The sequence below is a fragment of the Gracilinanus agilis genome, chromosome 4 (assembly GCF_016433145.1).
Source record: "Gracilinanus agilis isolate LMUSP501 chromosome 4, AgileGrace, whole genome shotgun sequence".
NCBI lineage: Eukaryota > Metazoa > Chordata > Mammalia > Didelphimorphia > Didelphidae > Gracilinanus > Gracilinanus agilis.
The window spans coordinates 58,499,589-58,521,773 of record NC_058133.1 but is presented as its reverse complement, the minus strand read 5'-3'; the positions used below and the strand labels follow the sequence as shown (position 1 = coordinate 58,521,773).

Below are 22,185 nucleotides of genomic sequence, written 5' to 3'. Positions count from 1 at the left end.
CTCCAGATGATGGAAGGAGGAAGGGAGATGGTTTGGATTTTATAATTTTGGAAAATGTATGTTGAAAATTATTATTACACATAATTGGAAAAAATAATATGTCTTGGAATTTAAAAAATCCTTCAGGAGAAAAGTTTCCTAACCCCAAAATTGCTTTCCCTGGGATATTAACATTTTGTCCTTAAAAGCTCCAGACTCTGAATAATCCAGCCTTGTGCTCTGTTCTTTCTTCTCTCATAGCTCAATGTCATGAACAATGTCAGAAGCTCGGATGATGTCAAGCCCTTGCCAGTGCTTCCAGGGATGGGAACCATGAGCTATCCATCCACTAGTCCAGGCTCCCTTGCCAAACATATTTGTGCCATCTGTGGAGACAGATCATCAGGTATAAACCTTAACTTGAATATTGTCCTAGCTGTCACTGAGTTGTGGTTCATGGGATGGATCCTGGAAAAATGGAGGATTAGGCAGTGCTGGACCACTAAAGGCCCAATTATTTGCAGGAACTGAAAATGGTCAAGAGGTTTTTTTCTGGAAATATTGACTTGTGGGTCCATACCTTAAAGTTCATGCCACTGAGTTTTTTTTTTAATTTAAACATTTATTAATATTCATTTTTAACATGGTTACATGATTCATGCTCCTACTTTCCCCTTCACCCCCCGCACTCCCCCCACCCATGGCCGATGCACATTTCCACTAGTTTTGTCATGTGTCCTTGATCAAGACCAATTTCCAAATTGTTGGTAGTTGCATTGGTGTGTTAGTTTCGAGTCCACACCCTCAATCATGTCCACCCCGACCCATGCGTTCAAGCAGTTGTTTTTCTTATATGTTTCCTCTCCTGCAGTCCTTCCTCTGAATGTGGGTAGCGTCTTTACCATAAATCCCTCAAAATTGTCCCGGGTCATTGTATTGCTGCTGGTACAGAAGTCCATTACATTCGATTTTACCATACTATCATGCCACTGAGTTTTAACACTTTGGATATTTTTTTATTCTGTTGGTTTGGAAATAGTAACTCCAATGGCCATCATGAAATGAATAATTTCTTCTTAACCTTAATTATCTTTTCTAAGGAAATTTGAAAGTCAAGATACTTTAAATGCCAATTGGAAATCCTAAAAGCTGTGGGAAAATAGCGCGTTGGGCAAAATATGAAGGAAGGAGTCAACAGATCTCTCTGTTAGCTCTGGAAATTGTACTTAGGATCCAAAACTCTTGAATTTTGCTTGGCCAGCTGAATGGAGACTAACCCATTTTTTTGGGAGAGGGGCACAATCATCTCAGTGCTGAAGAATACAGGCCACTACCACAAGATACAAAATGAAACACTTAGTTCCCTAAAATAAAATAGCTCAGTTTGAGTTTCTACTTAGTCATTTTTGCCTTGACAATCATACTTAATCATAATAACATTATATTGCTCTTGCTTTGTAAATTCCCTGATGCTATGGCTAGAATGAAGCTGAATCTTCCAGAGAATTTCTGTACCTTCTAGGAAATTTCGATGTATGTATATGTGATAATAAGATTCTAACATATCACGGGACCTGACCCAAGTAAGGGTTTGTCGTTGGTCAGCTTGACTACTCCAAGTCTCCACCCCACACGCCATCACTACCCAATAAATCTTTATTTTGGCTTCCACATAACCAATAATATTAATGAATGGTCACAGACACAAGTTAGAAGTTCATAGAAAAGATCCATGAAGACATTAGGATAACTACTTAGACCTTGGAATAATAGGCTGAAAACTGAAGTGTGGCATGCTTACAACTTCTGGAACCTAGAGAAGTAGAAATGGGCCCTCTAAGACTTTTACTTACTAGTCAGCATGCTAAGATTTAGATCAGGGGAAAGAGAATGCCCTTCTATCTAAAATGAATATTTAGGTGTCAAAGTGGTATAGTGGAATAAGCCCTGGTTTTGAAATTAAAGGATCAGGATTTCATACCTGCTTTGACCATATACTACTGAGAGGTCTTGGCCATTTCATTTAACTCTTCTGGGGCTTTGGCTTCTTTATCTGTGAAATAAGGGAATCAGATCCTTTCTAGCACAAAATCTATGATCTTTTGGTTTGCTTTGAGTTTGACCATCTGACTTGGCCAGTATTGAAAATAACAAGTCGGTGTCACTCTGACTACATTGCTTTGTAAATTCCCTGATGCTATGGCTAGAATGAAGCTGAATCCTCACACACATGATGAACTACAACAGACTTGGGCTGATTTTAGTGAACAATTAAAGTGAGACACACATTACTCTATAGGTAGAAGGTGGTCAGAAGATGGCACGGCTCCATTTAACAAAATCCTACAATTGGAAATATGTACTTACAAATAAATAAATGAAGGAGTGATGCTTGCTCAAAATATTGCATTCAAGTGGAATTGTAATCTTATTGACCTGGATATCCCCTCTAATGACAGAAGTCATCCATGCCTGCCCATTTCCTACTTTAAGTTCATCACATTTTATCATTTCCCCTAGCAGTAATTCATTGTACAGTCATTCATTGATCTTTGAACAAGAATCTCACATCCAGGGTACTAAAAGTCAAGTTAAACTCGATAGATGAAACTGTGTGATTCTTAGCATCCAGTGTTGCCTTTTATTCCACTCTATTATTCTACTACTGAAAAGGCAGAAGGGGACACAAAGAGATCAAGAGCCATCTTGTATTTTTCTTTGTTTCTTAGGTTGCTATGGACAAAGATACCAAATGTGCATCTTCTTGTGAGGAGCATCTCTGTGCTTATAGACTGATCCTCAGGAAACAGACTTGGTTTGCTGTCTAGGTTATTCTTGAAGCCTTTCCAGTGTGTACAGCATGCTAGCTCTTAGAGTCACTGTCATGGAAAAATGTAACATTGGAGTTGGATTCTAGGGAGATAGCAATTATTGAAATGAAAAAATATATTTTCTTTACAGAATGATTGACCACAACTTCCCTTTAAAAATTAAGTTTTTTGGGGCAGCTGGGTGGCTCAGTGGATTGAGAGCCAAGCCTAGAGACAGGAGGTCCTGGGTTCAAATCTGGCCTCAGACACTTCCTAGCTGTGTGACCCTGGGCAGATCACTTAACCCCCATTGCCTAGCCCTTACCAATCTTCTGCCTTACAGCCAATACACAGTGTTGACTCGAAGATGAAAGGTAAGGGTTTTAAAAAAATTAAACTTTCCTAATTTGTTTAAAATATGATTCAATTTAAAAGAACAAAATTTACATGGAAATTTTCCAGAGCAAACATGTTGTATTATAAGGTGCTCTTAAAATAGAGATCAGGAACCTCGACTGACTTGAAGACACTCAACTAGGGTTTTCAGGTATGAAAGGAACATGCATTCTATCTTCTGTATTACTCTTCTCCTGTTGACTAAATTATTCTTTTCTAGACTTTATTTTTAGATGATGGAGGTGAGCTAAACATATTGGCTGGTGGTATTTGTCTTCAAAGAATTTTCTCTGAGAAATTGGAGAAAAGGTGTTTTTTTTTGTTAACTTTCTCATATCCCACCTGAAAGCTCCCTTCCATGACCATCACTGTAGCATTTGTGAAATGTCTTTTGTGAAATGGCTATGGGGAATCCAATGAGCCTGTTCTCCCTTAGCTGGCATGTTTTTGCTGTCAAAATAGTCCTAACAGAAACCTTCAGATCCAGTCACTCGGTTGGAATTCTTCACAGTCTTGTACTCTGAACTGCAAATAGAAGACATTCTATATTACTTTAATTGAAACTCTGGGAAGATCATTCATTAATGTCAGGTAGGTACTCATGAATGTCCCGTGTTCCTTTAAGAGAAATAGTGCAGAGGCCAGTAACATTAAAATTTGAATTCCTAGAATCCACAAAATTCTTCCCAAGAAGGTAAAGCCACTTCTTTCTTCTTCTGTGTCAAGGAAATGAGAATAGTCAACTTTCAGCTTACTACCTATGGCTCACCCACTTGGCAGATATCTCTGGCCAGTGTTTATTCTTATGATGACTTACTCTTATTACCTACCATGATACCAGGTTACCAGCCCTGACTGTCAGCAGATCTATGCTAAGGGAGGCTATAAGTTCTTTTTCATTATAATTTAAAAATCCAGGATTAGATGGGTAGGTATATAGTAAACTAAGCCACAGAGCATATTAGCCAGAGTCAAACAGAAGTGCTTTATGGTTTACCTTCTGTGTTTCCTTTTTCATGTCATTACCTTTCCCACATGATAGAAACTCAGGAAATACTTGTGATCCCCATGTACCCCCATAAATAATTGAGAATTGACCATATTGTATATTTGGTGAGGGACACTGAAAACAAGCTTATTATAAGACTAGCCATGTGATGGGAGGATTATCCAGGATCAAGCAGAACAGCATCCCCCAGACACATATGTTATATCTACAGATTAAACATGGTGCTACGGCTAAAACAATATCCAACACTGACTTATGCTACCAATGGGGAAGAATTATGGCATCACAGAATGTGAGAATAAAAATAATGAGCATATTCATGGACTCTCTTTATACTTTTATAATGAAACATAGTCTTTTAATCGTTTAATAGGATGGTATTGGCCAAAAATAGGTTCTCCCATTATTGCAGAATACAAGATAAACATATTCTCAAGTAATTTTTTTTAAACCCTTGTACTTCAGTGTACTGTCTCATAGGTGGAAGATTGGTAAGGGTGGGCAATGGGGGTCAAGTGACTTGCCCAGGGTCACACAGCTGGGAAGTGGCTGAGGCTGGGTTTGAACCTAGGACCTCCTGTCTCTAGGCCTGACTCTCACTCTACTGAGCTACCCAGCTGCCCAGTAATTTTTCATTTCTGTATCTAATAAAGGGAGATCTTTTACTCAAGATATGATTAAACTCAACAATTAAAATTGACACAGAGTCTAATTAATGGAACTGTTTATGATTCTTTCCTGCGACTTACACAAACACAAAGGTCATGCAGTAAATCACAAACTTTGATCCTGAATGTTTACTTTGTTTTCTGAGGTCAACCTTGTGTCTAGCCTTCTTTACCAACCGCCATTCAGATCCTATTCCTTGATCTAACTTTTAGCACAATACCTGGGACATAGTATGTTCTTAATGTTTATTGGTTGGTTGTTGGGTTGATCACATTTGGATGAAGTCTTGGACATTCAATTGCCAACTTCAAGTTACTCTCTAAACTTTCTCCTTTTTTGAACAGGGAAGCACTATGGGGTGTACAGTTGTGAAGGCTGTAAAGGGTTCTTCAAGAGGACCATAAGGAAAGACCTCATCTACACATGCCGGGATAACAAGGATTGCCTCATTGATAAGCGTCAACGTAACCGCTGCCAATACTGCAGATATCAGAAGTGCCTTGTCATGGGTATGAAAAGGGAAGGTAAGGACAGGTCTTCTTATTGAGAAGCAGAGCTTATACTCCTCTAGCATTTGGCACATAGTCAGCCACCCTACTGAAATCAACCAGTGGAATTGGGCAATATCCCAAAATATGACCAGTAGACAGAAGAGAGGACAGGGTAAGAAAGGCAAAAATGTGGAAAGAACATGGGATGGGAAAAACAGAGTCCTTATAATGTATAAAGTACAAAGACAAATCTTAAACTGTTCTTGCCCTCAGAGTGCTTATATTCTGTTGGTGGTGGGACACCACATACACTTTTTGGGAGATACAAGGTAATATGGGGAAACAGAGGATGCTAATGACTTCGAGGATTGATAAGGCTTCACAGAGGAGAAAGCATCTGTGTTGAGTCTTGGAGGAAGACAGGAAACTTGATAAGGAAGATAAAGCAGAGTTGAGGAGGACATGTATTCTAGGTAAGGCATGTAGCCCAGTAGGTGACCATGGGCAGGTCAATGAGCCTTTTCTAGCCTCATTCATAAAAACAAAAGAAATAATAGAATGCTAAGGTCAGGGATCAGCTAATGGGCCACTTTAGATGAAATATAAATTGCATAAAGGGGAATAATGTAGCTTGGAATGGTAGAAAGGAATAAAAAAAGTAGAGGGCTTTAACACACTGGGGTATTTGTATTTTATGCTAGAAGTAATAGAGAGCCAATAAATAGGAAATTATTGAGTAGGGGATTGACATGGCCAGAGCTTCCCTTAAGGAAATCTCTTTGGCACCTATGTGGAAGTAAGATTGGTGTGAGGAGAGACTTGAGTCAGGAAGACCAATTACAAAGCTATTACAGTGGTCTAGACAAGAGATGATGAAAGTCTCTATTAAAATAGTAGTTATGTGAATGGAAAGAGGGGGATAGGCATGAGTGGTGATTGGGGGACAAAGAGAAAAGTATTGAGGAAGCAGAATGGACAGGACTTGGTGACTAGGAGATTTGGGGTGATAGAAAGAGAAGGCTCTGAGCTGAGTTCGTAGTTTCAACCCTGGATGACTTGGAAAATGGTGGTTTGATTTGTGGACCATTTAGTTTAATTGAATTACTGAATTCTGGCAGGCCCAATCACTATTATTGTGCAGTAAAAGAAAATATCTTAAATAGCTAGTTTCTGGGGAATCAGAAGGGGGGGGGAAACCAGGAAAGAGCCCCCACTTTTTTGAAAGACAAAGAACAAATCTATTGAACTCATACTCAAGATAAGAGTAGGCAGTAGTTTACGTATTCACGTGGGGAATGAGATGAATGTGAATGTAGCACAGCAAGAAATATTATCTCTTTGCTTTCAGCCTTGCTCACACCATGCCTTTCTGTAAATAAGGGGTAGTTTAATTTGTAGGTATTGAACAAAGAAGACTGTAAACTCCATGAGGAAAGGGATCCTAATCTGTTTCAGTATCGTACCTTCTTCAATGACTAGCACAGAACTCTGAACCCAGAGTGCCAGAAGAACCAGTTCCTTGCACATAGTAGGTGCATAGTAAATGCTTTTTGACCTGACTTTAAGAATTAGACAAAAATCCTGATTCTGACACATAATTACTCTATGACCCCAATGGGCAAATCTGTGAACATTTTCTAGCCTCATCCATAAAATTGAAGAAATTATAGCTCCCATTTCATGGGATTGTTGTAAAGATCAAATGAATATGTGTATGTATACACCAATACAAGCATATATAAACACACATATGTATTGTTTTGCAAACCTTAAAGTACTATATAAATTGTATTTATTTCTTATTATTTACTATTAAGAATAAATGTAGAAAGAATGAAAAGGTTTCTTTAGACTCTGTGGCAAGAAAACCCATAGATAAGACAAAAGCAAAAAGAGATGGTATTTTTAGCTTTTCTAGGATAAACCCCCAACTTGATGTGTCCTTATAGGACTAACTTCCCGCCTCTTCAATTATTTGTGTTGCTCTTCTGTAGACCTGCTGTTGTTCAGTCATTTTCAATCATGCCTGATTCTTGGTAAACCCATTCGGGGTTTTCTTGACAAAGATATTGGAGTGGTTTGTCATTTTCTTCTCTAGGTCATTTTTACAGATGAGGAAACTGAGACAAAGAGAGTTAAGTGACTTGCCAAGAGTCACACAGCTAGTAAGTGTTTGAGGCTGGATTTGAACTTGTGTCTTTCTGACTTTACCCCTGACAATCAGTCCACTACACAATCTAGTTGCTTCTACTTCTATAGGCTACTCTGCAACATATTTTTTAAATGGCAAAACTGGAATTAGACACAATCATTCCTCCAATTTAAGAGTCAGAAAATCATAAAACGTTAAAGCTAGAAGGGCCTTTAGAAGTCTCCTAATTTAAACTCTGCTTTTGATGGAGAAGGTAGCAAAGCCCAGAAAGACTAAAATGGTTTTGCTTTGTCACATAATGGGTGGGAATGAGATTCTGGGCTTCTTCCTCTACCAGGGATCTTGTCACTATAACATATTTCTCCTTAATACTGGGCTTAGTAGAAATATTGTCATTCAACTCTCACTTACCATATTTCCATTACAATATCACATAGTGCTGTGAACTTTTATATGCCTAATATTGCCCACTTATTCAATTTGTGACCACTATGACCCCAGGATATTTTGCTTGTTTTAAATCTCTAAACCTTCCCTTTGTAATTTGGGGAACTTTTAGATTAAATTTTGAGAAATGGAATTAATAAACAATTTTAAAGAGTTAGAATCCTATGGTTCTTCAGATTTTTATAATTTCGTTTCATCCATACACTTCATGGAAGTCATTTTCTATGTCAACTTGATACCAACCATTTTTTGTTCTGAGAAAAGCAGTAATCACTCATCAGATGTCTCTTGTTGACAGGAAGCATTTTGTGGTGGTTTATTTTCTCTTATGGCTTTGGCCAAAAAAAAATAATCCCACAAGAAGTAATAATTTCTCTAAAAGTGGGGAGTAGTCCATCACTTAAAATTTTGGGGCATGCTTTCTTGTCTGTAAGAACATCATTGCAAGAACAGCAGCAGCAGAAGGCATAATCATTATAGCTCCTTCAATATGAAGGATGCATGCTTATGCTTAAGTAGTCATTTAGGCTAGTAAAGAGTAAGCAATGAATAGAGATGGAAATATCAATGAAAAAATTTTAAAATGACTTTCCTTCCTTCCTCCCTCCCTTCCTTCTTTCCTTTCTTCCTTCCTTTCTCCCTCTCTCCTTCCTTCTTTCCTCTTTCCTTCCTTCTTTCCTCCTTCCTTCCTTCCTTTCTTCTTTCCTTCCTTCCTCCCCCTCTCTCCCTCCTTTCCTTCCCTTCCTTCCTTCCTTCCTTCCTTCNCCTTCCTTCCTTCCTTCCTTCCTTCCTTCCTTCCTTCCTTCCTTCCTTCCTTCCTTCCTTCCTTCTTTCCTTCCTTCCTTCCTTCCCTCCAAACCCCCTTTCCTTCTTAGAAAAAACAAACTCATTCAATATTTTACAAAACAAATGCGTAACTTCTATACACAATCAGTGAAAGGAGTACTACCAAGTAGACAGGGAAAGAGAAAGAAGAAAGAAGATAGAGAGACCAAGCAACAGAGACAGACAGACAGAGACAGAAAAAGAGAGAGTAAGAGAGAAAGAGAGAGAGAGAGGAGAGACAGAGACAGAGACAGAGACAGAGACAGAGACAGAGACAGAGACAGAGACAGAGATAGAGACAGAGACAGAGACAGAGACAGACAGAGACCGAATCCTCCATACCCAAAGACAGGAATTTAGGCCAAAGCAAGCAGAAACATGTTTTTGGAGAAGCACTACCATCTTGTGGCCATTTCTGTTACTGCTGCCAAAGACTTCCAAAGAAGTTTTTGGTTCCCCTCCACCAAAAGCATAGACTATTAGGCTATTGAATGAAGTTAATGAAATGCAGGCAGGAGTATATTGGAAGTCTTATCTTCTGCACACAATATCACTTTACCATCCGGACTTTTTATGAAATACTCTTTGTAGCTTGAAAAAAAACCCAGATGCATTGGTAGGAGAGAAGAAGGGTGAGTTGGGTTACTGGAACTGAATCTGTGGCCAGCAAACTGCTTTGAAAGATGACATTAATGAGTCTTGGGAAGAGAGGGGTTCCAGCATTGACTTTTCCCCATGCTACCTTTAGTAGTAGCTGTTCCCAGCTTTCTTGTTGATTCCAAAGCCTCAAAGAAGGTGGGTCTCCTTTTTAAAAATCCCTGAGTGCTCTGTGGGGTTCTCCTTTTATCAAAACCCTCCTGGACAGACCTAGGATGTTAGCTCTGGAGGAAATTGAGGACAAAATGACTGAAATCTAAGGCTCAAACTCTGAACTCCATCCATTTTTCTATCCTTCTCGGAAAATAGGCGATTCCTCTGAATTAGAGGAAGGTGATAATTTTCTTCCTTTCATTGAAGATTGACAGTTGCCTACCAGGAGATTTTCTACAACATGCCAGACATTAGGAGGCTGGGCATAATGGGTTCTGAATGACAGGGGTGAGACACATCCTGCAACTTTTCAAATTTTTTGTTGGAAAAGATTAACTTACCTTTAGCTGTTGCACATTCACAGTGCAGGTGACTGATACAGAAGAAGATGGATTTAGGGAACAAATAAATGCCAGAAGGAGAGGAGTCAATAACATCAGAAATTGAAATTCTAAGTTCCTTGAAAGTAATAATGGTGCTATTTAAATTCATGACCTTGTAAATATGAAATCCAATATCTTTTTAATTTTTATTTTGGTTGTCGGGTAAAGCAAAGGTTAATAAAAAAGAATGTCATATGAGGATAAAGGTGGGGAGGATTCTATTGTCTTCTGATCTTATTTTTAAACTGAAAATCCTACTGAAAATAATAATAGATACCATAGCATTTGAAAATTTGTAAAGCACTAAAGATATATTTCTTAATTTTATTCTCATAATTCCATGAGATAGGTGCTATCATCCTCATTTTTTGGATCAGGAAATTGAGGCTGAACAAAGTTAAGCAACTTGCCAAGGGTCATTCAGGTAGCAAACTACCCAAAATAGGATTTGAACTGAAGTTTTTTTTTCCTAACTCTAATCCTGGTACTCTATCCATTATGCTATCTAGATGTCAGCTGCACAGGAATAGGAATCTCATTTTGCTCAGGCTTGAAAGCTTTCAGTATGTTAAATTTAATTTATGAGCCTTAAAGAAGGTCCTCCCCTAAAGTTGACCTCAATACATATCATGGCATAGAGGCGACGCAGGGTTCTCCAAAGCTACGTCTGTGGAACCCAAGCCTTAGCTGGTTCTACTAACTTGGTCCAGCAATATTCTAGGTCTAACCTAAGTGAAGGTCCTCCCATGGTTTGTTTATAACTCATATAGGTTGTCTACTAAGGACATTTCAGAGGCACTGGATTGGGAAAACTTCAGGGTTCAAAGTGTACTCTTTAGACCTTGACAATTTTATTCTAACAGTGGTTTGGGGTCCTAGTGGACATAGTGTAGGTCTTGGAGTTAGGAAAACTTGAGTTCTACACTTGCTCCAAACACTTCACTAGCTTTGCGACCCTAGTCAGTCACAACAATTTTCAGCTTCTGTTTCATCTGTAAAATGGGAAAAAAGAATAGTGTCTATCCATCAGGATTGTTGTGATGATCAAATGTGGAAAGATCTTTGTACAAGTTTTTATTAAATATTTCCTATGTGCCAGTCACTATGCTAAGTACTTTACAAATATTATCTGATTTTATTCTCTAAACAACCATAGGAGATACATTCTCTTAAAGCATTTAGCATATTTGATACATAGAATTTACTAGATAAATGGGTTCCCTTCCCCCCTTCCTAATTTTATCCCCATTTTACAGTTAAGGAATGGAAGCAGAAAGAGGTTAAATGATTTGCCCAGGGTTGCATAGCTCATAAATATCTGAGACCAGATTTGAATTCAAGTCTTCCTGGCTCTTAAGCTCCACACAAGATCTACTGATCTACCTAACTGCCTTAAAAAGTGCTATTGAATGAGATGATGATGATGATGATGATGATGATGATGATGATGATGATGATGATCCCTGCAAAATCTGAGCTAGGTCTGGCCACTAGAGAATAAGGGAAGAATTCATCAGAACATTCTGTTCCTCCCTATTAAGAGACCAGCCTTCGCTATGGCACCAACATCAGTGTTCTCTTTCATCCATTAGGAAATCTGAAAACAGATGCCAGTTTCTTACTGTTAGAGATAGCAGAGACAGAAATCAATGTTGTAAATTGGTAAAGAATAGAGGAAACTGAACCCATGTCAGTGAAATCACAGATCTTTTGAAATAGCAAAGCCCAATTTTCGATGTTTCTTGGAAAAGTATGATTTTCTCTTTTCAACTGAAAAAACCCAACAACAACAAAATTTTCTAAGATTCTGAAGAGAATCGAGATGGATTCCCAGAACTTCAGACTTCTCTCACTGGGGCAATGAGTGTAAGAACTGGAAGACTCGTTTTTCCTTAAAATAAGGGCAGTGTGAATGTACCTGTTTGGGGGGAGCGGGTAATGCTTGTGTGCCCTGCTGTATTCCAGCTGTGCAAGAGGAGAGGCAGAGGAGTCGAGAGAGAGCTGAGAATGAAGTGGAGTCCACCAGCAGTGGCCATGAAGATATGCCCGTGGAGAGGATCCTAGAAGCAGAACTTGCTGTTGAACCAAAGACTGAATCCTATGGTGACACAAACATGGAGAACTCAGTAAGTGTATGTGGTTGGGGCTCCTGGGTGGCCACTTATCTGCCTCTATATCCAAAGTTTGGGATTTCCAGTCTTGTTTTTTGTTTACATATCTTTGCTATTTGTTCTTTCTTTAGACCAATGATCCCGTCACCAATATATGCCATGCTGCTGATAAGCAACTCTTTACTCTGGTGGAATGGGCCAAACGCATCCCACACTTCTCTGACCTCACCTTGGAAGACCAAGTTATTCTTCTTCGGGCAGGTAAAGGGGCTGTGGGTCCCTTCTTTTATGGCTGCTTGCTCTTCATCTGAGCTGCCATTTTGGAATTATTCTGGAGCTGTTATACTATATAGCAGCTTGTTGGCACAGTGATAGAAATTTGGACCTGGAGTCAGGGAATACTATGTTGAAACCCCATCTCAATACTTACTAGTTATGTTGTCCTGATACGCCCCAATTTCCTAATCATAAAATCGATATAATAGCATCTATCTTCCATAGGTGATATGAAAATTAAATAAGATAATATTTTTAAAATGTTTTGCAAACCTTTAAATGCTACATAAATGCTAGCCATTATTATTAATCATTGTAATTATAAATATTATGACTCTATGTCATAGGATGGGGCAGCCAGGTGGCACAGTGGGTAGACAGGAAACTCATTTTCATGACTTCAAATCTGGCCTTTATTACCTAAATGATCCTAGGCAAGTCACTTAATCCTGTTTGTCTCAGTTTTCTCATCTGTAAAATATTATTTCTTGAAGGGAATCTCATAAGAGCAATAAGGAAGCCAGGTGAATTTGTTATTTTGGAGAGTCTTGTGTGTGTGTGTGTGTCTTTGTATTGTATCCATCCTTAGAGAAATGTATGTCAGGCTTAACTTGTAAATGGCTTCAGGTCTTGACTTTAGAGGATATGGAAGGTTTGGGCAATGAGGAAAGTATAATGAAGTCAGTGATAGTCAATTTTTGAAGGTCTTCCCTCTTCTCTCAGCCTTTCCTATGTCAGAGATCTCAAGATTCTGACAGTCCCACTAATGAGTTAATACTAAACAGAATTATGGCTGATTTTCTGGGGTTTTTTATTCATGCTGTTTTTGATTGTACCTCTTGTTTTAATGTATGCTCATGTGTAAAGTCCGGTTTGTTGGACTTTTCTTTGGAGACCAATTACAAAACCATACCATTTGCTTCTCAGGCACATTCATGCAGGTATGATACATTGATGATCCAGGACAAGGTAGTTTTGAATACTAGTCAATATCTGAAAATGTATTTCTTGATGTTTTGAAAACATGCACCAATCTGATAATTTTTTCTTTTTCCTTTTCTAAAATGTGTTTTATTCATTCATTCATTCATTTCTTCTATCTATCTATCTATCTATCTATCTATCTATCTATCTATCTATCTGTTGCTGCCATGCTCCGGATTGACTCTTACCCTGGTATCACAAACCTCACCTGTCAAACTTCTAAGTTGTCTTAGACAGGAAAAATTGTCTCATTCTGGCCTTTTTCTTGGCTCAGATGAAAAATTTGATAGGAGAAATTATTTTAAAGTTATTTGGGAGGGAATGTAGGGAGAATTCAGCTGGATTGCTGCCTGGACTCTATCATTTTGGCTCTGATAACTTTCTTTTTAATCAAAGGACTCTTGAAGGCCATATAACCACCTCTATAATAAAAGAAAGAGACATGACTGTGTATAGAATTCCATTTTTGCTCAGGCACAAAGATGTCTTGAACAGCTGCATGCTTTTAAGTCATAGAAAAAAGGAATTAGCCCTAGTTCCAGGCAAAATTGTGAAGTGCCTACTTTTCCTCAGGAGTCTATTCTTCTTCCTCCACAAACAAAAACCATCTCCCAGGAAACAATCTACTAGTAACTAACTATTGAGATTTGAATGTTGCTTGCTGAGTCACTAGATTAGGGGAAACATTCCCTATGTAGGTCTTCTGAACTGTGGGGTAATGAATGATTTGATAACTTTGTCTTCATTTATTGAGGTTGTGTCTTCTCTCTGATTTCTTGCATTGATTCTATCATTGAATAATAATGTGAGCTTGGAAAAATCCCATACATACTCTTTTGGGCCTCAGTTTCCCTACCTTGAATATGGGAGGATTGGGCTAGATATTACCTGAAGACCCCTTACTTCTGGTATCCTTTGCTTCTGTGCCAAATTCAGCTTTCCAGATTTTTTTTTGGCCAGGTGGGTTATAAGGGCTCTTTACAGGCTGCCTAAAATGCAGTTAGGTAACCCCCTTGTCTGACTGTCTTCTTCTTCTGTACATAAGAATACCCAATCAGCACCAGCAAGTTGTGTTCCAGATCAGCAACTCCACATAACTTAATATTTTACAAAATTAGGTTTTACTCTTTCTATGTCTCTTGTGGCACTCATCACATCCTACTTTATTGTCTGTGTCCTTGTCTAAATCCCTTTCTGGTCTCCTGGTTCTTTGAGATCAAGGACTGATTCTTATCCATCTTTTCATCCACTAAGATGCCTCACTTAGTACACAATAGGAACTTAATAAATGTTTGTTACATTGAATAGAATCCTCTATTTTAACCTGAGTGCAAATTCGTACTCTGATACTTATAATCAATGTGATCTTGGAAATGCCACTTCCTTCTCTGGACCTCAGTTTCCTCATCTATAAAATGAGGGGACTGGATTTAATATCTCCTTTAAAGTTCCTTCCAGCTCTAAGTCTAATATCTTGTGATTTGAACAAGTTTTTTAAAACATGTTTTAAAAGAAGTAAGACACTTCCCCTTAACCATCAGCAGTGTAGGATTTTGCATGACATGGAGGGGAGAGACAGACAGACAGAGAGAGACAGAGTGAGAGAGAGAGAGAGACAGAGACAGAGAGATGGACAGACAGTGACAGAGACAGAGAGAGGTAGTTTGGATAATTTTCCAAGTCTAAAGAATTAGTTATTGGGAATAAGATAAGGAATTAGTCTCATGAGAGTTTAACATATTGAAACACTATTATTGTTCCCATTGTGAAGATGAGATGAAGGAAGGCAAAAGCATTTGTTTCAGGATGTTTTGAATTCTAATGAGTAGCTAGGTGACACAGTGGAGAGAGTGCCAGGCATGGAGTCAGGAAGACCTGATTTTATATGTGGCCTCAGACATCTACTAAATGTGTGACCCTGGGCAAGTCACTTAATCCTGACTACTTCACTTTCCTCATCTTTGAAATGAGTTAGAGAGAGGCAGCTAGGTAGTACATGGATAGAATGCTAGGCTTGGAGATGAGGTCCTGGGTTCAAATCTAGCCTCAGATAAGTCCTACTTGTGTGACTCTGAGCAAGTCATATAACCTCAATGAGCTAGCCCCTTGCTATTCTTCTATCTTAGAATTGATACTAAGAGAGAAGATAAGGGTGTTATAATTAAAGTTATCTCGAGACACTTATTTTTGGGCAAGAATATAAGATAATTGATTATATCAGCTTTATTGCTTACACAGCATCATAACCAGTAAAGTGATATAGGTTTCCATGGCTCTCTTGGATCCAGGAATGACTCAAGCTAGGTCAGGCATCCTAATAGATTTTTAGGAACTTATTATTCAGTCCCTCCCTTGACCATTCCAAGACATCTTTAATTAGTGATAGCTAATTAAGAGGTGGTCCATCAATCTATCCACCTCTCCCCATTCTAACAGCTTCACAGGTCACTGAACATTGGAAAAGAACCCCTTTCCCCGTCGTTTATTCACCCAATTTTTTTTAAAAAGAAAGATATTTCATGGGGTTACCAAGGACTTAGAAAATGCAAAAAGTAGAAGACTGGATGATCTCTCTCACCTAGATCCCAGTCACAGGAATATACAGTAATTATCCCTAATACATAGGAATTAATACAGCATATGAAATAAATTCTCACAAAGGATTTTTTAATGAACTGGAGAAGGAAATGGCAAACAACTCTAATATCTTTGCCAAGAAAACCCCAAATGGGGTAGGCAAAGAGTGTGACACAACAACAATGAGGATTTTAACTCCCAGACATGTGTATGGTACAGAGATGAGCCAGGACAAGGTATTTTTGAATCTTAATCAGTTTGAAAATGTGTTTCTCTATGTTTGAAAAGTCGATTCCTATTTATTAGTGCCAAGTGGATATTTTGAATTTTCATTGCAGAACATGTGACATCTTATAAAAATTAGCATGTGCATCACACGATAAGAAATTTCTGTCATTAAAACATGTGCATTTATTTTTTTAAGTAATATGGAAAAGTGTTCCTTATCACATTCCCCGATGTATTCCACTGTAGGAGGATAATATGCATCTTACTCCCTAATTCTAGATCTTAAGCACCATTTAATCCAAGAATAGTCTATATCTCTTCAATTCTTGAGACAGCACTTTCATTCGTCTCTGCTAGACTACAGGCTCCAAAAATGTTGGTGATCACATCATCCTTCTTTGTATCTTGAACAGTGCCCAGTGTGGTGCTAGGCAACCAGCAGATACTCAAAAACTATTTGTTAAATGAATGGGGAAGAAATAAATTGCAAGGAAATTAGTTGTGTAATCATCATCCAATAGATGAATTAAGTAAGATTAGCAGAAATGGATGATGTGGGTGGGAAAACAACTATGTTATGATTATTGTAGGAGGTGTTATTTGCAGTGACAAATTGAATTAGATTATGAGCTTTTTGAGGAAAGGAATTGCATCTTATATTTCTTTATGCCCTCCGCCATTCTTAGCACAGTATCTTGCAAATTATAATTCTCCCTCTCTGTCTCTGTCTGACTCTATCTCTATCTCTCTTCCTCACTTCTCTTTCCATTTATGCATATATATGTATATGTATATATCTATCAAGAGAGAGAGAGAAAGAGAAAGAGAGAGAGAGAGAGAAAGAGAGAGAGAGAGAGAGAGAGAGAGAGAGAGAGAGAGAGAGAGAGAGTATATCTCTGGACTAATTTACTAAGAATGGTAGGTAGAACTGGAGAGCCACAATAACATAAAAAAGAGTGCACTAATACTTAATTTTAGCTCTTCCATTTATTAACTACATGACCTTAAGCAAGTTTTAAAATTTATCTTTATTTCCATTTCCCCCTCTGTCAAGTGTAGCTAATAAAAAAAGAAGATAATACTTAAAATGAGACTAAAATTGTACAAACACTTTGACGAAGTTAAAAATAGGCAATGTGTAAATATGAGTAATGTCATTATGTCTAGATTAAAGGGGTTGATTTCCACCCAACTCCTTCTCCTTCTGAGCTCTCCTTTCTCCTTTCTCTCAGGCTGGAATGAATTGCTGATTGCCTCCTTCTCCCATCGCTCCGTGTCTGTGCAGGATGGAATCCTCCTAGCCACTGGTTTACATGTTCACAGAAGCAGTGCCCATAGCGCTGGTGTTGGCTCTATCTTTGACAGGTGCTCTCCTTTCTCCTTCCAAATTCCTGGGTGTGGGTTTATACTCCGGGTAGGACTTGGCAGCATTGAGCCTGTTACTGCTCTGTGTTTAGGCAGAACATCTGCAGTTTTCTTTTTGCCTCAGATGGCAAGGAAGGAAACAAATATATGTGTTTACATGCTATGTATGCATATATGCATAAATCTATACATATGCTTGTATATATGTATATATGCACTCATGTGTATATAAATACCCATGTGTATACATCTATCTTGGTGTAAAGTCATTTTCAGCTGGGCCCAACTCTTTGTAAAACCATTTAGGGGTTCTGTGGCAAAGATACTGGAATAGCTTGCCATGTCCTTCTCTGGCTTATTTTACAGATGAGGAAACTGAGGCAAACAGGGTTATGTGACTTACTCACACTGCTAGTAAGTGTCTGAGGGTGGATTTGAGCTCATGAAGATGAGCTCTGGATCCAACACTCTATATACACTGTGTCACTGAGCTGCTCCCATATATACATATATATGTGAGTGTGTATATACATGTATTTATGTGTAAATACACATGTAGACTTACATACAGCCCAGTAGGTAGTGGAATGGATATACTGCTGAGCCAAATCCAGGAAGAATCATCTTTGTGAATTCAAACCCAGCCTCCAACACCTACTAGCTGTGTGACCCTGGGCAAGTCACTTAAGTCTGTTTGCCTCAGTTTCCTCATCTGTAAAATGAGCTGGAGAAGGAAATGCCAAACCACTTTAGTATCTTTGCCAAAAAAAAACCCAAATGGGGTCATGAAGAATAAGACATGATTGAAACAAGTGAATGACAAAAATAAATATGTGTCTATATATGTTATATATGTGTGTAAGTATGCATACACATATAGTTTTATGAAGAGAGACATTCAGGGAGAGAAAGACAGAGAGAGAGAAAGGGAGAGAGGGAGACAGAGAAAGAGAGATACACATAGAGACAGAGAGAGACAGAGAAACAGAGAGACAGAGACAGGGAGGGAGAGAGAGAGGCTGAGATAGAGGCAGAGAGACAGACAGAGACAGAGACACAGAGAGAGTTTTGTGTATGTATGTGTATGTGTGTGTGTCAGATAGTTTCCCCAAGAGGGATGAACTATTATTTTAAAGGAGGCAAAAACAATTAGTGTGGAGATTGGTGACCTTGGATGGGGCAGATACTCTCCATCATTTTCTGTATTTCCGTATGGCTTCTATCTTCCTGCTATTATGTAAATACACACACACACATTTACTTGCCTAGCTCTGGTGTCTCTTTCCTTCATGGAATAAAATTCTAGAATTTTAGAGCCTTCACGGAACCCAGAGTTATGATAGGTGAAGAAATTGAGAGGAAGTTACTTTTTCAGAGGCACACAGAGTTTATTCCAGAGCTGGGATTAGAACCCAGGTCTTCCCTTTTCCTCAGGATCTGATTTTGATATGGTACATATCAGTCTATAAGTACTGAGTATCTACTAAGTAGATGGGAAGAGGTCCTGCGCAAAGTTAGTGTGTAAAAGGCTGGTTGAGGAATCAAGAAGATCTTGGTTCAAGTCCTGCTTCTTGCACAAGCTGTGACTGTGTGACTATGGGTATATTGTATAATTTCTCCGTGCTCTGGATAATTCTCATAAAATTAAATTTCAGATGAGTAGCTAATTGGCATTAGTGAGAGAAATTCTTCTAACTCTTGAGTGGAAAGTACGTGTGACCCTGGGCACTTAAACTTACCTTCTGTTTGCCTCAGGTGGTAAAAATATATTTTGTAAAAAAAACAAAACCTATTATGCAAACAAAAACACTTGGTTATGTTAATCCCTTGTGGGGAGAATCAAAGTGAAAGAACTTTGTTGGCTACCTTGGATAAGATAGATAAAAAATGATTCAGATCCAGCCAGTGCTCTTTGGGACCTTTGAGGCCAGCAAGAAAGCATCCTATGAAGAGAAATGGGGGAAAGCCAAAGCTTTTTTTCAGAATGAGTCCCCTGAGGCTATCTCTTTGGATTTCTCTGCCCTATGCTGTGTGTGGGCTCTATGTCTGGCATTTTTTCATTTGCTAATTGTCTCTCCTTGCTTCCTGTGAATAGAGTTCTCACTGAGCTGGTTTCTAAAATGAAAGACATGCAGATGGATAAATCCGAGTTAGGCTGCCTGCGAGCCATTGTCCTGTTTAACCCAGGTAAGTCCACTGGACTAAGGCCCTCTGGAGCATTGGACTTGGGGGGAGGGAGACCTGAGTTCCAATCCTGCCTTAGGACTTCTTTAGCTATGTGACTCTGGGCCTCTCATCATTGTCAGGCTCACTTTTCCTATCTGTAGAACAGAAATAATAATAGCATTTACTTCACAGAACTGCTGTGAAGAATAATTTAGATAACAACATCTATAAAGCACTTGGAAAACCATACACCTCTATGTAAATGTTGACTACTGTGATGATTATTTATTTTTTCTGGGCTTCCAGGGTACTATTCAGTCTTCTGGGTTAGTGTTTTCAATTCAATTTAGTAAACAATTTTAACTATTTGTTATATGCAGAATACAATGCTATGTTGAAGGTGGTGTAACAGTGTGGACTGAATTTTGCAAAGGAGAGCAGGCAATTGGAGTTCAAGCTAGCCTCAAGGGACCTAGAGGAGTTCTGTTTGGGAGGGGCCAGTGAAGGAGGGAGTTTGGTGAAGATTCTGAAGATTCTAAACTGCCAGTGGCCAACTGCCAATCTTGGGAGAAGACATTCAGGCTCTCTGGTGGTCTTGGGGTGGATGATTGTGGGTGGCTGGGAGGTTCTGGATAGGAATTTAGCACTTCTGAACCCCAAATTCAGGGGAAATCTGGAGATTTCAGCAGCTAAACCTTTCTACTGACTTCATTGCCAATGAAGAAGATTTTTGTTGTGCTCCATAATTGGCCTTAATGTCCAGACTCCAGGGGGAGAGGGCACTTGGGGGACCCTTCCTTGATCCAACTTATTTCCCATTCCTTGCAATTATTATTCCCCTGTTTGATAGTTAGTGTTAAGGAGAGGATATTGTGAGGAGAAGGAGCAAATGTATGAGGGTGAGTATTGAGGGTGGGGGATGTATTTATCAGGACCCCCACCCAATAGTATTCAGTGGGCCAGATCAGCTAACCACCCCAGGGAAGACCTATGAGGGAATAAACTCAAAGAGGTTTCCAAACTGGCAAAGCTAAAGTGGGGATGTTGAAGGAAAGTGTTGGGGTTCCGTTGTGGGTTGGATCCAGCCCTCAGTGCCAGTAATACTGAGACAAGCCTAAGTTCTGGTAGCTTTGCCCTTCAAGATGCTGTTTGGTAATCGTCTTCCCCTCAGCCACAAGGTCAGTCTTCCTCCCCTCAAAGTACCAGCCTCAAACTACCACTAATAAACTAATAGAGATTTATTAGAAGGATAAGGGAATTCAGGATAACAAGATAAGGGTTAATTGTGGATTTAGAGGAAGGAGGGAAATAGGATAACTTCTCTATCAACTATGAACCCCACAACAAGAGAGCAGTTCTGGTTTCTTCTGTAGTTTGGACTCAGAACTGACTCTCCCTCCCCTCATGATATCCTATCCTTAACACTAACTATCAAACAGGGGAATAACTGCAAGGAAGGGATATAAGATGGATCAAGGAAGTGTCCCCCAAGTGCCTGCTCCTCTCGGAGTGCTAAATTCCTACCCAGAACCTCCCAGCCACCCACAACTATCCACCACAAGCCCACCCAAGAACTCGAATGTCTTCTCCCGAGATTGGCAGTTGGCCATTGGCAGTTTAGAATCTTCAGAATCTTCACCAAACTTTCTCCTTCACTGGCCCCTCTCAAACAGAACCTCCTCTAGGCTCCATGAGGCCAGCTTGAACTCTAGTTGCCTGCTCTCCTTTGCAAAATTCAGTCCACACTGTTTCAGTGGTGGAGGGTGATGGTCCAGGACAGCAAGATGGTTCATGGGAGAGAGAGCCAGGCTTGGAGTCAGGAGATCCTGGGTTCAAATGTGGCCTCAGGTACTTCTTAGCTGTGTGATCCTGGGCAAGTCACTTAACCCCAATTGCATTGCCTTTACTGCTCTTCTGCCTTAAAATCAATACCATAAAGGCAGAAGGTGAAAGTTTAAAAATGACATGTTTCTTGCTTTGCCTGAGATTATTTTGATAAGAGGGACTATTGGTAAAAATAATAATAATAGAAGCAATAATATTATATCTGCATGGGGCTTTTGAGTTTACAAAACATTTTTATATTCAATCAACAAACACTGAAATGCCTATCATGGTCATTTCCCTTTTCCATGAAGCTTTTGCTGACCCCAACCAAACTAGCAGTGCCCTTCCTCTCAAACTACCTTGCTTTTATTTTGTATTTAATAATACACACATATGTTAGTCCATACATATATGTCTAGACGATACAGTCTTATTAGATAACATACTAGATGTCCCCAAAGTCTCGGTGTAGGTAGTTTAAGATGGCACCAATAATTTTAAAACATCCTGTAAAAGCTCATTGTAAAAAGGAACTTTTCATTCTTTGTCTTTACATCTCTAGGACCTGGAACAGTTCCTGCTACCTAGTAGACACTTATTAAATATGTGTTTATTGGTTAGTCTTTGGACTCCAGAATCAGTTGATGGACTCAGCTTGAAGAGCCTGCCCAAACTTGCCC

At 39.0% G+C, this 22,185-nt stretch overlaps 1 protein-coding gene across 1 annotated transcript in view; it reads left to right on the top strand.

The window, feature by feature from the left end:
- Positions 1 to 297: 297 nt before the first annotated feature.
- RXRG (retinoid X receptor gamma) overlaps positions 298 to 22,185 on the top strand; it is a 30,062-nt gene continuing 8,174 nt past the window's right edge. The window contains exons 1-6 of the mRNA XM_044672227.1: positions 298 to 385; positions 5,208 to 5,387; positions 11,937 to 12,103; positions 12,214 to 12,343; positions 17,380 to 17,512; positions 19,608 to 19,699. Of these exons, the coding sequence (XP_044528162.1) occupies positions 304 to 385; positions 5,208 to 5,387; positions 11,937 to 12,103; positions 12,214 to 12,343; positions 17,380 to 17,512; positions 19,608 to 19,699 (784 nt within the window). The 5' untranslated portion in view covers positions 298 to 303. The remainder of the gene's footprint in view (positions 386 to 5,207; positions 5,388 to 11,936; positions 12,104 to 12,213; positions 12,344 to 17,379; positions 17,513 to 19,607; positions 19,700 to 22,185) is intronic.